At 41.9% G+C, this 17,692-nt stretch overlaps 1 protein-coding gene across 3 annotated transcripts in view; it reads left to right on the top strand.

Moving 5' to 3' along the window:
* ip6k1 (inositol hexakisphosphate kinase 1) overlaps positions 1-17,692 on the top strand; it is a 37,366-nt gene that overhangs the window by 8,960 nt on the left and 10,714 nt on the right. For 2 of the 3 annotated variants that reach the window (XM_053652643.1, XM_053652642.1), the window contains exon 2: positions 13,748-14,189. In XM_053652643.1, the coding sequence (XP_053508618.1) occupies positions 13,940-14,189 (250 nt within the window). In that variant the 5' untranslated portion in view covers positions 13,748-13,939. Of the gene's footprint in view, positions 1-1,032; positions 1,385-13,747; positions 14,190-17,692 lie in introns of those variants that run through there. The other variant, XM_053652644.1, reaches the window with a different exon arrangement.

Below are 17,692 nucleotides of genomic sequence, written 5' to 3'. Positions count from 1 at the left end.
GTAAAGCGCTTTGGATAAAAGCGCTATATAAGTGCGCCTTTTACCATTTACATACTTTTATGTGTACAGAAACACGTACCACAGATGAAAACACCGGTAGCAGTGGTGGTACTTTACCAAATGGTGTAATGCGTATTGAGGTGCATGTGATTTATTTAAGCATGCTCTTTGCTAGAGGCTTAACTTTTTATCCTTGCAAAATGAAAAACTTTCACCACCAAACATGGCAACATTTGGGGTAAGCTGAATATTGTAAGCATTTCCTAATTATGTAATATCCTTAAAATATACCGTTTGGTTTATTCTCTGATAGACCAACAATATCTAATTAGTTTTTTCTATTTATTTATTTATTTATTTATTTATTTAGGTCCTTGTCATGGGTATGAACAGAACCCAAGCTTCCTTGGATACATTTTTTCTTGAACACCAGCATATATCAGCCATGTTTTTTGCTTTTATGTTTACGACGTTTTGCCAGACGCAGTTATCCAGACCGACTTACGTACATCTCATTTTATACAACTGAACAGCTGAGGGTTAAGGGCCTAGCAGTGGCAGCTTGCGGTGCTGATATGTGAACTCTCATTCTTCTGATTGGTAGACCAATGTTTTAACCACAGAACCACCACTACCCCACTGAGTGGCTGAATATGTTTGCTCATATCTTTTGCAAACGAAAGAGAGTTTAAAAAAAAAAATGCACTCGACAAGAACCCAAGCTTTGATGGTACTCTGATTTGCACTTCATCCCTTGATTGTCAGGACTATATTTAGCTCTTTAATGTTGCATAGCTGGTAATCAGAGAGGAGCTTCAAAAAGTGGCTGTTGGACTCTAATCTAACAGCCCTGCCTCCAAACAGAATGGTCACCACAGCACAGGAAAAGAGGCTTAGAGAGCTCATCTAAGTCCTACTTGTGTCCGTCTCACGACTTCACTCAGTCTGAGCCCCTGCTACCCCCAGCCCCCCCCCCACACCCCCCCCCCCCCCCCCCGTCTAAACCACTCCCTCTGTTATTCTGTTGGAGCAGTCAGTACAGCAGCAGGAACTCCCCGGTTACACTTTCTCTGTCCGCTGAGGACTGAGGAATGGCCTGCACTGCCAGGGCCTTAACTTTGTGCTGTAGAGATCTCAACCCGGATGGAATTTTAAGATAATTTAGCACCAGCGTTATAGGATCCCTCCTGAAAGGCATCTCCTGCCCTCGCTCGCAGCAAGCCTTAAATTACCGTCCTTATTCCTTAGACGAGAAGCAAGTAGCCAGTGTTGGCAAACCACACTGGACCGGGGAGTATAGTGTCTCGCTGCATCCTCACTGGAGGAACGAGAGTGCAGTGTTTGGGGGGCGGGAGGCCTGCAGCTGGATTTTACCACACGTCCTGTAAGTGCTGAAAGGAGTGAGCGAAATCTGCTGCTTCATTTCTAGTGAATGCCTTTTTTTTTGTTGTTGCATTGATGTCGAGTATAGTTTTGAATTTGGTTATGAACGATGAATTGCTCATTTGCACCAACATTCCACATATTGGATAATTTCTACCTTGCATTGTAACTTTTTCATGTGTGTGGACACTTGTTTAAGTTAAAGGTGTGATTGTTTCTGGCTTTTAGTTTTCCCCAAGTTTTGTTGCTTATTGTAATTCATTGTTTTTCAATGGCTTGTTATTGTTTTTTTTTTTTTTTTTTTAATCCAATCAGATTTGCAGATTGTGTATTTGTATTTAGTTTTGCTATGACAATCCTGAGTTTTATCTGACTTTTTTTTGAGTGTGAACCAAAACGTCTTCCCCATGTCATGGCTGATTAATCATTTTTGAAGATCAAACCCCTAAGTTCAAAGGGAGGTCTGCATTGTTTAGTGCTTCAGTCTGCAAATAGTACGGGGTGTAACACGATCCGCTTGGTGTTTACGGTCATTCAGGCATCGTTCGTGGTTTAGCTCATTTACATCTTCTCCACAAGATGCAAATTGATTTGATGCCGATGGCTCGTCTGTAAGCTGCTATCTTAAGCCCTGTAAAAGTAGGACATGCTGTGTTTCTTTCAGTATTTCCTCAGGGTTCTCAAGGACGACTTTCAGTTTCGTAATTAGCCGGATCACTTTGCAAAATATGGCTTACAAACGCTCAATAGTTTGGGATTTTCCTACTCGAGCTTGGGTGTCATGAATCTGTCTGACACTTTTATGGTACTAGAGAAGAAAATATTTCAATTCTAAGGAATGTGGTGCCCCATGTTCCTGGAAAACTTTTTTCCTAGAAGCGTCCCTCTCGTCTTGGAGCTCAGTGAAGGACTCCTCCAGTGCGCGCGCTCGCTCGCTCTCTCTCTCTCTCTCTCTCTCTCTCTCTCTCTCTCTGATAGAAATAGCCACTAAGCTGTCTGCTGTCATAGAGTTTGGTGATGTAAGTGTTAAATCCCATTTGCCGGGTACTATCCACATTAAAGTACATTGGAAAATCTTAAGACGCAAAGCAGAGATTAATGTTGTTTGTGTCAAGCTTCCTCTCTGACTAGTCATTACTGGTGGGTAATTTCTGAGATGCGGGTGATGTTCTGCAGGGCCTGTTTCTTGTACGAGGCATGCTGAGGATGCCATTGGAACACATGGTTTAGAGAATGTGACAGGGCTTTAAAGGAAAGTGTTTGGTTTGTAGCAAGACACCAACTGTGTACTATAGACACTGTAGTTGTTGTGTCGTAGAGAACTTTCATTAGGCATAATTAGGGATTGGGGTTTAGGCTTATAATATATTTATTAGTTTGCCAACATACAATCCAGGCATGGAGCTGATAAAGGACATGACAGCGATGCAAGTGCTGCAAGACGTCAAGTAGGAAGAGCCATCATGAATAAACATTAGCTTTTAGAGCAAGCGAACTAATAAATTACACCATGCTGGCTGTTTTAGCTACAGGGATACTTCCTAACCCTAGGTTGTACGCTTTCTTGGAAGTTAGTGGACAGTGAGACACTCTTGTGAACCTTGTATGCATCAGATCTCTTTCCTTGTTCATAGCTGTTCATCAAAGGGTATTAACAGATTAACATAACTTGTCCAATGAGCTTAATGCTTGTTTGTGAATCTGACCCGTTTTCAAATAGTGACCTTCTCTAGTGATATTTTAAAGTGCATCTATTATGGTTTTTCAAATATTACCTTTCATGTAATGTGTTATAGAGCTGTTTGTGAATGTAAAAATGAATTTTTTTGGGAGTTATTGACTCTTAAAAGACGGAACCGATTCTGAACAGCTGAAACGAGTCATCAGTAATTCCAGACCTACTTCCTGTACAAACCTACGTAGGTTTGTAACAAAAAGCACCGCCTCTGGTCTTGATTGGCTGTTTGCTGACAGCGGTGGACCAATCACAACAGACTGGCACATCTGACCAATCAGAGCAGAGTATGCTCTCTGAAAGGAGGAGTTTAGAATGAATCATTTAGAACGGATCATTTAATGAGTCGTTTGTGAAACTGCGGAGGGGTGGGGTAATGCTGCAGTTTAAATTATGAACACATTAAAGTGTTTTTTTAAATAAATCTATTGTATGAGACCTTTAAAACAAAATTGGGCATGTTTCAAAACCATAATAGATGCGCTTTAAAAAAGTCGAATGCATCTTAAATGGTTACAGGTTGCTATGTCTACATCCAGGTAATATTCAGATCAACGGAAGACAAATTGGTCAGGCAGTGCTATTCGTCACTGTGTCCACCGAAACACAAGCCGTGCAGAGCCCAAGAACGCTTCTCGCCCAGGTATCACTCGAGCCGTGCGGGACATCACAAGTGAGCTAAAAATAGTGCAGACCATCGACTGGTAAAAGCGCATTCTGGCTCAAGTCATTTCTCTCTAACAAAAATCTAGTCTTTTGTTTTGTCCATGCTCTTCGGTTAAAATAAGCTTGCTGCGTCTCATGCTGTGTCTCTCAAGCTGTGTCTCGTTCACTTGCGAGAAGAACGTCAAACGGGACGCACTAATTTCAATTACAATTCCCAAGTATTCACTACACGCGCTTGTCACAACTGATAATCTGCGGAGAACTTCTACTGTCATGGGTATGGGAAAGTAGTACTGTCCATATTTTGACCCTGAAAATGTCCGTAGGTGCAGAAGATTCTTGGGCACGAGCTAATCACGTAAGACAGCTGACCAAGAAAAACATAGCCGACTATTCTGCTGCTTTTTGTATCCTAAAATGTCCTATTGTATTCCTAAAAGATTCTTTCTTTTAGGAATTGTAGCTGCCTTATTGGAGTAGTCAAAAAGTTAGTTTAAGAGTTTACAAGGCTGGGTAAAATACAGAAATTTCTCATGAAAAATCTGCACAAAGCCTGTTTTCTTCACTTCTAATTGAATCGGGGGGGGAAGGGTGATTTACTAGTTCCTTAAACATGTCTAAAGTTCTGGCATGTGGTCAAAATGTGCATGGTGTGCAGATGTTTGAAGGAATACGGTGACTCGCTCATGAGGTCACTGTAGTCCCTCCAAATATAAGCGAACACGTGGTCCTGTGTAATGCATTCATCTCTTCCAGTCGCTCTTCCTTTTCATACATGGTGTGTTTGAAGGATTTTCTGCTCTAATGACGGCAGCCCCTTAAACTGAAATCACGTGTGGCCATGTTTCTATTTTAGCGCTGATCACTCGCCAGGCCCCTTGTGTTTGTGAACTGCGTGAATAACACATGTGGCCAGAGCTTGACTGAGAGCTCCATGAGTTTAATCAGAGAAAAGCAGGATGTTTCACCTCCTCAACCAGTTTTTCATTTTTACTGGGCCACTTGATCGAGCAGCACTTCATTAAAATGCTTTCGTTATCACGACGAGTCGCACGCCCAACTCGGCTCGGTTAGGTTTTAGAGCACGAGTACGTTCTGCTTTTTCTGACACAACGATGATGCTGTGATGTATCGTCACTCATCAGGATGCTTATTTGAGGAAATGAAAATCATTTCAACTATAATTTCCATCACAATTGCATAATCAGGATTTGTATTTAGTAAGGGCTATTAATCTGAAAGATATTCACTGCTCGGTGATTGGGATGACAGCTATACATTTAAGCCTCCCACTACTTCCATTCCTGTACGCCGTTCTGTTCTTCCCTCGGTAGATTGTGATGCAAGGACAATGAGTCATACACGAGTGGGTGCTGCCTGAACAAATGCTAGCAGCTCGTTTCTCCCGTTGCACACCCCACATCGCTCCCTAGGTTGTTCGTGCATATTTTACTCCCTGCAAATGTAGGCGTGATCCCCTATTAAAGAAGCAAATTGTAGATTTTATTGTTTGGTTTTAAAGATTTCTTACTAGTGCGAAATAGCTTGGGAAATATGTGAAAGAAGTTAAAGAATAATCACAGACCTGCCAGCTTTTGTACATTTTGTGTAGGAAAGGCTTCAAATTTTAACATCAGAGTTTGCTGGTGCAAGTTACTGCACAAAAAATAGCAGTCGTCTTCCCATTGAGCCAATCAACATATGAACCTGGAATGATTGGCAGTTGCTTAGATGTTTCGAACACTCTGATATTAACGGACACCCCCTGGCCCATTCCCCCCTTCCCCCCCCATTTCTCATTCGTAATCTCTCACCTCGACTTGATTTTTCGGCTTGAAAGATGCACTGATGTGGCACGCTCGTTTTCTGTCGAGGCAATTTCTTTCGAGTTCATTAATGTGAAATACAATCTCTCGGTGAGGGGTCGACATGGCTAACCTTAGACAGGTACTAAGCAGTTAATATTGGTTACAGGTCTACAGTCCCCATGTGAGATTATCCTCTAAAGAAACTGAGAGACTTGGACTTCTTTCTGGAAAGTGCGGTCTTAAAGATTTCCATGTAGAACCATCCATAGTGGCAGAGAGTGAGTTACCGGACTCCATCAGGCAAGAGGAGCCACGGTAGTAGACGTTTGTCAGCGCCAGACCCCAACATCACATCAGGCTTTCTTCAGGCTCTCAGGACAGTGATGGCTTTCTTGACTGTTCTCGTAGCAGTGACTTTGCGTGAGCAAATTTCAGGTGTTTATAGTTTAATAACGTGGCTATGAAGCAGTTGAATGGCCTACGGGGCAAAACAGTTCTGCTGGCCACTGTAGATTCAGGGGGGCATGGCTTTGTGTGCTTTGGCGGGGATGGGAGTTACAAGAAGAAGCCTTTATTTGTCACATGTACATTACAGCACAGTGAAATACTTTTCTTTGTGTATCCCAGCTTGTTAGGAAGCTGGGGTCAGAGTGCAGAGAACATAGAGTTAAGGGCCATGCTCAAGGGCTAAACACTGGCAGCTTGCATTGCTGGGGCTTGAACCCCCGACCTTCTGATCAGCGAACCAGGGCCTTAACCAGTAAGACACCACTGCCCTAGATAGGTACAAGGAGTGAAATATTGCCAAGTACCCCTCGATGCAGAAGTGGGTGGAGACAACTTGATGTGTTTCAGGCTGGATAATTTATGTCAAGTGTTTTGTTCCATGTTGTACAGTGTTAGGGTGTGAGTTAGGCTTAGGGGTTTGAGCTATGGTTAGGCTTGTAGGAGCAGTTGGATCAGATCCAGCTCTACCTTTCTTATGCAGCAAGGACTATCTGAAAAATGATTCCAATGTTCTTGTACTTCACTTACTTGACCGCTAAAGCTTGACTAATATTGACTAACACACCTTTAAGTAAGTAAGTAAATATGTCTGCGTTCGTGCCGTGCTCCTATCACGATTCAACAGCTTTCCTCTAGCCTAGTGCCATCACTTAGTCGATACGGTCTTCGTCTGCCCCCCTTAGAGCAGCGAAGTGTCCGATTCACTACATGGAATTATGATTAAGATATCACAGATGAAAGTGTTGATGGATATGAGTCTGGGTGGGGGGTTCTCCTCTTGTGCTAATCACTCACTGGAGTGTCCAACAGGTCCATCTTGAAAAAGATTAAGTCAGGAGGAGAATGTGTCACTCGAAACCCTTAAGTTGAGCAAGACGGTTTGCTTTTTAACCCCTGGTTATGGTCATAAAAGAACTGCTTTTATGTTAAAGTTAAAACTCTTTCTCCAAAGCACTATGTAGTAAGACGCTCCGTGTAAGGAGAACAGAATTAGCTTTTTCTGCCGAGTTCATACCAAATATTTATAGTAGGCTTTTTCCTTTATACAAGCAACATATTCCCAGCAGTCTACAAAAGGAGATGTATTTAGGTCAAGTTTGGAGAATATACCCAAGGGCGTCTGCCTTGCTCCGGTGTCTGAAATCCCATCTGCTCCTTTAGCCTCTTTTGAAACCGTGTTTTTCAGAATTTTTTAGGAGGTTTTTCTTTTACTCCGCGTCAGTAAATCTGGACCTGGTTCTGCAACCATGATGTTTTGATTGCAGACCGGAATGAGAGTTGATGCAAGAGTATAAATGAGAAGAACAATGCCGTTGCAGAGTGTGACTTCATCTGAAAACATCATTCTCAGACGAGGGGTGTGACCGAGAGCTGGCCAATCACTTGTCTTGTGTATTCCATGCCCCTTTGTTGCAGCTGATAGCCCAATGAGCCTCTGTCACTGCATACGCATGTCTGTATGGATTGGGAAATTAACGGGGTCACACTATTTCCCCGTCGCTTGCCCCAGGCATCACAGCGCATTGTTCTACATGTTTACGCATCCCTGCACGGTGCAATGAATATCATGGCTACTAATTAGCAGCTAATTAATACGAGAGCGTGGATTATGGACGCAGAGAATGGAGTGAAGCAGCCCTGATTTCAACACATGGGCTCTGCACAATGGTTGCTGTGCTTTTTGTGTTTCTCATTGTGTTCTAAATGAATGCCTTAGTCTGTCAGATAATTGATTTTATTGAAGTTTCCGTTGCGTCCGCTTTTAATGAACATCGATTTGTTCTTTTAGTCGAGCTTTGTCGATTTATCATGCTTCTGAATAACATTTGCATTTACATCGTAAAGGTGTACTTTTCAGTCTGGGATTCATGTTTAATACAGAGGCTTTCAGAGGGGAATAATTAAGGATACTAGATTGTTCGCTAGCGATAAAGGGTAGCGATCCTCTCACTAGTGACTCCTAATCAGAGCGATGAGTATACTTCCACTTTTAACTCCTTTAACCTTTACTTTTAGCGTAGTGTGTTTACAGAATCGGATCCGTTCTTATTTTAACTCGGATATCCGATCAAGCACTTTCTGATAGTGGATTAAACCAATTTTGAACCAATTTCCAAGAAAATATACATTGTTGTTAATTGTAAAGGACATTACCAGTATACTGAAAGCCTCTGTGAAGTTGGTATGAGCAAAAAAGAACTTGAACTTGACCTTCAGTGCCGGTTGTGAGAAAAAATGCATTAGTGTTGCTTTTGAATGCATAAATGAGTTCCTTTTCACACTGGACACGTTTGCTGTGGTCCGAATCCGAGAGCGATTGTTCCCGACGTATTTTCCTCGATTTATTTATGGTCTGGGTAACTCTTGTCTATTGATTTGGATTCAGGGGTTTTCCTGCCACAAAATGAAGCAAGGGTTTGGCCAAGTCTTCACTTCCACTTTCAGTTTCTCAACAATGATACTGATGACACAAATTACTGTACAACATTAGTCAGTATGTTTACACGGACAACAATAATCTGATATTAACCCGATTAATACTCTGATTAAGAAACTAGCATGTAAACAGCGATTATTGATGACCTTAATCCGACTAAAGTCATACTCGAAGTAAACACAAATTAAATTAAGACGTGTGGAGTATTCCTGTTTTAGTCACATTATCGACGTGTATTACAGACATGTACACACCTTAATCACATTATTAACGTCGTGTGGGAGTTTTCACCGCATTTTGTGACAGGACACGATCACACACGGCAGTGCTCAACCGTTTGACAGCAAACAGGAGAGCACGGCTGTGTCCCAAACCGCGTACTTATCTGCTATATAGTAGGAGTGATGCATGTATCTCAGCTACTATATAGTAGGTAAGTACGTGGTTTACCTACGACGCAGCCCACGGCTTCAAGCCGTCGTCTATTTGCACGTACAGCATGACAAAAAATGAACTGCACTTGAAGCGTTCGTAAAATTAAAAATTAAACACCCGAAACTGTATACGGTTCCATAACGAAGATGAACTGTATGTCGATACGTGAAATTCTGGAGGGAATGTGGGACGGTGTGGCGCGGGGACGTAATGACGTGTGCTGTTAATCGATCTATGTTTTACAACATGTAAAACGGGAACATGAATATTCTAAAAGCTACTCATGTACACACCTTAATCACAATATTATTTTATTCAGAATAAGGTCAGTAATTAGATTACTGCTGTTCATGTAAACATAGTCTATGTTTTTTTTTTTCCTCTTGCAAAATCTTTCTTTAAACAATAAAACCTGAGTCATGAAACAGTTTTGGAAAGTGATAGGATTGGAATTTATGTAGCGTATGTTTTTAAATATTTTAAGATGTTCTTTAGTGCAAAAGAATACACAGTTTGCTGTTTAGATCTCCAGTCTCGCATCACAAGCTTGAAGCTGTTTTTTGTTGTTGTTGGTGCCTTTCTGGATGCTTTGTACCCAGTACATTTAGTTCCATTAGCACTAGTAATAGTCTTTACTGTCTGCGTTTGCAAAAATGTTATTTCCATGCTGACACCAAGAAGTAATGCATCGCAGAGAAATGTTCTCTATGAGTGGAGGGGAAAAAAAAAAACCCTGGCCTTTTGGTCTCTGGCCACTGATAACTTTAATTACACTCGGTCAGTGCTCAATGATGTCAGGACTGCTGTAAAATTTCAATGTCTGATCTCGTATTCTGATCTAACTTTGTGATTTGGTGGTTCCCAAAATTTGGAGTCCTGGAGTCGACTCCCCATCCTGGCAGCTTTTAGCCTTTTCCCTGCTCTAATTCACTTACATGTGGCCTAGTCCACACTAGGATTGCAACGGTATGAGGTTTTCATGGTGCGATAACCGTCTCAGAAAATATCACGGTTTCACTGTATTACATCATCATCATCATCATAATAATAATAATAATAATCAGTTACAATGGACCCGTCAATGATAACCATCAATTTTCATACCGCTGCAGCCCTAGTCCACACTAACACGGGTGCATTTGGAAAGCACTGTTTTTTCACTAATTTTTTCAGTTGTACATTTTAAATAGAGAACGATATGTCGGGCATGTGCACTGGTTGTTTGACCCTTGACCTTGATGTCATTTTGTACGTGACAGTCATATATCTGTTTTCCAAAGGCTTATCCACACTGCAATGTGAAAACATCATTTTCGTGTGTGTGTGTGTGTGTGTATTTATTTATTTATTTATTTATTTATTTATTTATTTATTTTAGATAGTTTTCAAGCACAAAAGTAAATGTTACAGAAAAATGTTTTTGTTTCAGAACAAAGGCTGCTGGGTTTTGCTGCAAAAATAAGAAGCGACAGTAAAAGTCTCCAGAAGAACCATGTTTGGTTCTGCAAGATGCTCAATAAAACTTCCAGCTCATTTCCTTATGAAACTGCACACATTGTACCCGTGACTACTAATTTAATTTTTATTTATTTTCTCACACCAAATATAGACTCCATTTACTACTGTTTACTGCTCTTTGTTTTGTTTTTAATGTAGAAACTATATAATATAAAATGTATATAGTATATCCGCTTTGGAGAGCAGGTGGAGAACACTGTTTTAGTGTGGATGGAAAGGTAAAATGGACATGAAATTGTTTTTACCTAAAATTCACCCTTGGTGGTGTGGACCAAACCTTGGGAAGGGTCCATTAATTAGCTGATTGATTGGACCAGGACGTACTAGGCCAGTGCTACTCCAAGCTCAGGGTTAGGAAGCGTTGTGCTAATAAAGCCACCATGACTATTGCTTGACTGCGAATTTTTTCTGTGTTGGCATGTGGGGACTGTAAAGGACATTTGCACTCCCTGAGTTTGCACTCCAGTCATTCCAACCTTTAAGGGCATTCCCGAAGAGCCTGGTAACATGTGTCTCCTTAACATTTATTATAGAGGAAGTAGAACCAGGTCGACAGCCATTTGAGACAATTGGTCGAAGATGTAGCTTCTGTTAATGCTCTCCAGACATGTTTAACATTGAGCAGGCTCTTCGGGTATTTTGTCATGGTTAGCGTACACTTGGCAGCTCTCACAATAAAGGCAAAGTAAGGTTGCTGTTATGCCAAGCTTAAAAAAAAAAAAACATTGTTTCAGGGCTGTGCTCAGCTGGCTAGATGACTCTCTTAAGATTGGAAGTGCCTTAAAATTGTACAAATCATCTGATGCCACTGAACTCCTTAGATGTTTAGTTACTCAACACTGAAGAAAGCTGTTATTTGTCACATGTATATTACATTACAGTAGAGGGAAATTCCTTTCCTTCACATATCCTAGCTTCTAAGGATACTGGGGTCAGAGCACAGGGTCAACAATGATGCAGGACCTCAATAGCAGGGACGGTTAAAGGCCTTGCTCAAGGGCCCAATACTGGCAGCTTGGTGGTGCTGAGGCTGTTAAGTAACAATATGGTTAAAGGTTTGTGGACACCTGACCATCACACCCATTTGTGGTTGCCACAAAGTTGGAAGCACAGAATTGTCTCGAATGTCTTTTGTATGCTGTAGCATTGCATTTTACTTTCACTGGAACCACAAGGCCCAAACCTGTTCCCGCATGGCAATGCCCCTGTGCACAAAGGCGTGAAGACATGGTTTGCTTAGGCTGGACTGGAAGAACTTGAGTGGCCTGCACCAGAGTCCTGACCTCATTCCCACTGAACACTTTTGGAGTGAACTGGAACATGAACTATGTGAGAGGCCTCCTCACCCAACATCTGCAATCTGAATGGTTAAATCTCCACAGCCAAGCTCTAACATCTAGTGGAAAGCCTTCCCAGAAGAGTGGAGGTTATTATAACAGCAATGTTGTGGACTAAATCTGGAATGGGATGTTAAGCACATATGGGTGTGATTGTCCAGTGTCTAAATACTTTTGGCCGTATAGTGTACCTTGGCTTTTGTTTATGTTAGCATTTTTGTATTTCAGGGCTAGTAGCCTAGTGTTTAGGACCAGCAGAGGTTATGTCCGGTCTACTGGGGCTGATTGTATTTGTAGCACAGCACACCTCGATGCTGTAACTATATAGCTACTCACTAAATCTACTAGTTCCCGATCCCACCACACACAATTTATTTTTCACTAGAGAATGGTTTTTACAAGGTTGGAAACAAAAATACCACCACAAAGCTGTCATGTAGTTGTCTTGCTAAAAATAAACACATCAAGAGAAAATAAAAATGCTGGGCAGGCTTTATTAGAAGAAGATAACGATCAATGTTCTCTTTTTTTTTTTTTTTTTTTTAAAGTCTGTTTTAATGCACTTAAGTTAACTAAGTCCTCATACATTATGATTTTAGCTGGTGCACTGAGGTGTGCTTGCTAATAAATTGATGATTTGTCCACCCCTTTGTGTTTGTGATGTTGGAACACAATAGGATTTGGTGGAGGGGTGGATTGTTTCTGAAATGCTAACTTTGATTAAATCAGTTGGTAAACTGGCTTTCCATTTGGTAGTAATGGTTTAACTGTGCTGGGAATTTTGATTTAGAGTCAGTCACCTTTCTCTTGTTACAGCTCTTCTGTTCAATCTAACTCCAGCACTTTGCCAATTAGATTGTGTTGTGCTGTGTGACCTTGACAAGATTGTGTGTCTGTGTGTGTCTGTGTGTGTCTGGGTGTGTGTCTGCGTGTGTGTGTGTGTGTCTGCGTGTGTGTGTGTGTGTGTGTGTTTCTGCATGTATCTGTGTGTAACTTTTATTCTCACAGTTTGTTTTGTGCAGCTGTTTTTGTTTGTTTGGCTCAGATGGAATGTAAAAGAAAAGTCATCTCGTTGATTTGGTGTACAATGATGCTCATGTTTATTAGTTACTGGATTAATGAGATCTGAAGAGATTTGTATGTTCAACACATGAGCTGAATGAGGTAGGATGCTGAACTCCTGGAATCCGACACTCCGGTTCTACAGGATTTATTATTAATAATTAGTTGTTAAGATAATGTGTTTTCTTCCACTCATGAAGAAGCCCTTGTTACGACTGAGCAGAAATATGGGTGACGTGGCAAAGCATATAATGAGTAACCACAATGTAAATGTATGACCGCTATGCTTGAAGCGCTGCACGTTTCACAGCCCGATCTTACTCCTCCACTGCAGCTATGTAATTCACGAGGCTAGGCCGAGTCGGTGCCAAGACATTTTATTCCCACTGCCGAGTGCTGGTATAGTGTCTCCAGTTCTTTTTATAACCATTGATGAAACTTGCACGTGTAGCACACCCGGTTGGGGAAGGATTACATTTTCGGTCTGATTTAAAAGGGTTGTTCTGATTTGGAATCGGAGTGGTGCTGGGATGCTTTGATGCCAGACCTCTGGGATGATAGACGGCCCGCGCTTTTGATGGGGGAGCGGCTTGATGTAATAAGGGTTCTGGGCTGAGTGACCTGCTGTCTGCCACAGCTGACTTGACACGCGTTATATAATTTTCTGTTTATACGAATGAGCCTTTTGCGTATTTGGCTGAGATTTATTTGTTTGAATCTGTTTTGTGTTGACATGGTGAATATGGTTAACAAAACCTGTGTGTTAGAAGCTGTTGTTTTTGTTTTTTTGTGTGCTTTTTGTAAAAAAATTTTAAAATTTTTTTTACACAAACTAACTCTCAGCCCTTCACTCTTTTAGGAGGCAGCGGTAAGGGCGTGTCCCAACGCTCTTAGCGCCGGGATTGATTGGCTGGTGGGCGTGGCCGGCGGGCTGGCTCCTCCCCCTCCCGGCGGCAGTGTGCGCTCCCAGCCGCCGCCCCCTTGCGCCCCACGCTCGCCTGGCTTGCGTGCCCGAGCCCATGCCCCCAGCACCACGCGGCTGGTCAGCGCCATGTGCGTCCCGCACACCATGGAAGCGGGCAAACACCACAATGCATCGGACACAGGCCAGGGTCAGGGGCGTGGACATGGTGGGCGCGGTGGAGGGGTGCCACTCGAGCCCTTTGTCCACCAGGTGGGCGGCCATACCAGCATGATGCGCTACGATGATCACACCGTCTGCAAGCCACTCATCAGTCGCGAGCAGCGCTTTTATGAGTCTCTGCCACCTGAGATGAAGGAGTTTACACCAGAATACAAAGGTAATAGTTTAGATGTACAGTTATTTATGTATCATATGTTTTTGCATGCGGCCAAGTTAAAATTCAGTCCAAAAAAAAAAATGCACCACAACCTCGTCAATCGTATACTCCCAGCCAGTCCGGGTACAAACAGCTTCCTATTAAACAGGATGTTCAACAGGCAGATGGGATCGAGGGCAGTTTTGCTGCCGTAAACGCAGAGGAAACAGACAAAGCCATTAATCCTGATTTCAGACCGCTTCCTCATTACGATTTGTTAAGGCTGATGCTGCTCTGCTTTAGTAACCACAGCAAACAGAGCTCAGGGGCCAGGTGCATTGCACGGAGATGTTTTGACATTCAGCATCGCAGCGGCTGAGACGAAGCAGCGCACGACGACCGATTAACCCGAGCGCAATTCATCCGAGTTAACCGTCAGACTTATCCAGAGCTTATGTAACCTAGCGTTTTACAAAGATGTTCATGTGACTGCTTAATGCGGTGCATCGTTAAAGATTTTCAAAAATAAGTCTCTTCGAGGTGAACATTTTTCCACATGGATGCATGCGTACTGTGTATGCTCACCACGTGAAGTGTAACCATGTCGACGATGTTCACGTGCACATGAAATTACATTTGGATTCTGAATACCATGTTTATCTCCATACAGGCATCGGAATATTCCCGTATACACGGTTGGTTAAGTATGCCAATCTACACATGCGCTTTTCCTTTCTCACTGTTATTTCTCAGGGGATTCAAGATGCTACCCATTCGTTGCTACCCACAATTCCTTGCAGACTGAGCATGTGCATATATCTCCTTTCAGTGGATTTTCTCAATAAGGCGTTTACGTGCAACAAATTTCTGATTAAAACGCATGTATTCCAGGATTGGGAATCCATAATATTGTCTTCATCTGAATCAGGAAATCGGATTGCGGCATTTACACGACTCGGTACTAATTAGAATATCGCCTAATTACGATTGATATCGGAATATTGATGTGCATGTACACATAGTCATTGTTGAACATGTATAGAGCACTACGTGGCTAATAGGACTATATCATTTAAGATTGACCAGAAATGGTTTATAATATCACTTCTGTTTGTTATATTTAAGGAGGAAATTGATGCATTTTCACGTAAAAACTGGGTATGCCATAAGTAACATGTATTTAGATCTATTAGCATAGATATAGAGCCTATATTAGCGTTTGACACGAGTCATCTAGAAAAAAAAATTGGTTTAACCATCTAAATGTGCGCCATAGGATTTTAAATATTAAGATGTGTATTTTTAAAAATGACATAACAGTTAGAATAAAAACTTTTTAATTATTTGCTCACAGCTATACTGTGATGTGACGTTTAAAAAAACAGTAACAAAAGAAACCATTCAAACTCACTTCTTCAAACTGATAATAGTTTATGTTCAAACTAAATCCAGGCCGTTATCTTTTGTACTTGGATTCGTTGTGTTATTGTTTGTGTAAACCTCCTCCGTGCCAGTTGTTTGTCCTTAACACGGTAGCGCATGTGACCTTGCTCAAAGCTCGTCTCTCAAAGCCCATTTAGCACCTGGCTCGTGTCTCCCCTCCACCCCAACGTTACCTCGTTAGATACACAACATGCCTTCCTCATGAAGTAACTCTCACCTCGTGCACTGATTGGAGTAAATAAACGCATACATCTTAAACTCCTGGCACCTATTTCAGTCCGTGCTTGAGTAAGGCTGCAGCTCACACTTTTTCCATTTGCGAGAATTCGTCCCTCGCAGTAGGTGGCCACACAGCCGATTTAAAAATAGGGCCGGCTCTGGGGGGGGGCGGGGAGCTACAGGCTCAACATTGTTTACGCATGATGGAATGTGTGGATGAATCGCCTGCAAACCTTAGAGGTACGTGTAAAACGGTGTAAAGAGCTATAAATAGATACACGGAGGTTGTGGTTAGTGGAGGGACGACAGTGGTGCAAACAATGGACTCCAGTCCAGTCTGATGACCGGAACAGCCATACTCGTGATTTCCTCTACTTTAGATCATAAGTGACCACTGAATGTATGACGATGCAATACATTTCTATTCAGTTTAGTAGATTAATAGCTTCAGATTGATTTGTGACCAACTTTAATTTTGCAAATGGTGATGACAGACAGAAAGACAATATTAAAAATATCAGAGTTGCAGGCGAATTATCTTGCTAGTCTATTATTTAAACATTAGATTAACTTTTTTATTTTTATTTATTTATTTTTTACACCAATTGTCCATTTTTCTATAGTAAATGTTTTCAATGCATCATGTAAGTTTTGCATCATTTGGTGGCTTAGTGGTTAAAGGATCTTATTGATCAGAAGGTCAGGAGTTCAAGCCTCAGCACTGCAAAGCTACCACTGTTGGGCCCTTGGGCAAGGCCCTTAACCCTTAATTGCTCAGTTGTATAAGTGAGGTAAATGTAAGTCGCTCTGGATAAGGGTGTCTGCCAAAAATGCCATAAAATGTAAAAATTTGTTGCCTTTTTAATCAGTGTTTCAATCCAGATCATTGGATCGTTACACCCCTATAAGAACTCGGCACATAATCTGTTGAAAGCAAAAAAAGCTTTGTAGCTTAAACCACAATTTCGAGAGATGTTCTACGTAACTCGGTTTTTTAAACGATGTCCGTTTGAGCTTCGCCGTGTCTCGGAAGGGAGTAGGTGTTGATGCTTTTTGACTTGGTTTGGGGTCTGCTGGTCTTCATTAAAAAGCATCTAATCAAGCAGTCAGTTTTATGTGTGGGTAATTTTTTGAGTATCAACCTTGTGTTATGTAGCCAAAGGAAAAAAACAGTGTACGGATATTCTGGCCTAGTTATTACTCTGTTTATGGCCGCTGTATATAGAACAGAGTTGTGCACTAACCTATATTGCTAAAAGCATCCACAAGAGGTGATGAAAACTCCGAAATTATTCAGCGCTTCAAAGCAAGGATTCAAACTGCGTGTCGCATCCATTTGTTTTTGTAACGTGGAAAGGCTTGGAACTTTGATCCCCCATAGTGCTTAAAATAAACCATCTGAGTGGTGGGCTGCACATGTGAAGTTAAAGTTGTGTTTGAGGAAAAAAACAGTGCCAGGGACTTGTCTTTATGGCCTCTGAGAAACAAGCCAACATTAAACCCTTAAGGCCCATTAAACTGAACCCTTCCCGTATTAGCACAGTGCTACGGGAGCTTTATTTCATTGGCTCATAAACCGATTCATTCGCTAGTGTAACATACGCGCGCGCACACACAAACACGCTCTGTCCCTGATATAGTCTGCTCAGCTCTGACATCAGCACTGTCTTCATTCATTAGCTCCAGTAACTGGGATGACATCACCAAGGAGGGATCACTGAGCTAAAAAGGCCACCCGGTGATGCATGGTCTGTTCCCTCGTAGCACCTTCTGTTCTTTCTCGCCCTCTCGCTCGCTCCCTCCATATCGCATTACACACTCGGGCTTCTCTCCTTTCCGTCTGCTGACGCAAACCACTTTAC

Source organism: Ictalurus furcatus, chromosome 21, assembly GCF_023375685.1.
Source record: "Ictalurus furcatus strain D&B chromosome 21, Billie_1.0, whole genome shotgun sequence".
Classification (NCBI taxonomy): Eukaryota; Metazoa; Chordata; class Actinopteri; order Siluriformes; family Ictaluridae; genus Ictalurus; species Ictalurus furcatus.
Note: the sequence above shows the minus strand (reverse complement) of the source record. Positions and strands in the feature narration are given on the sequence as shown.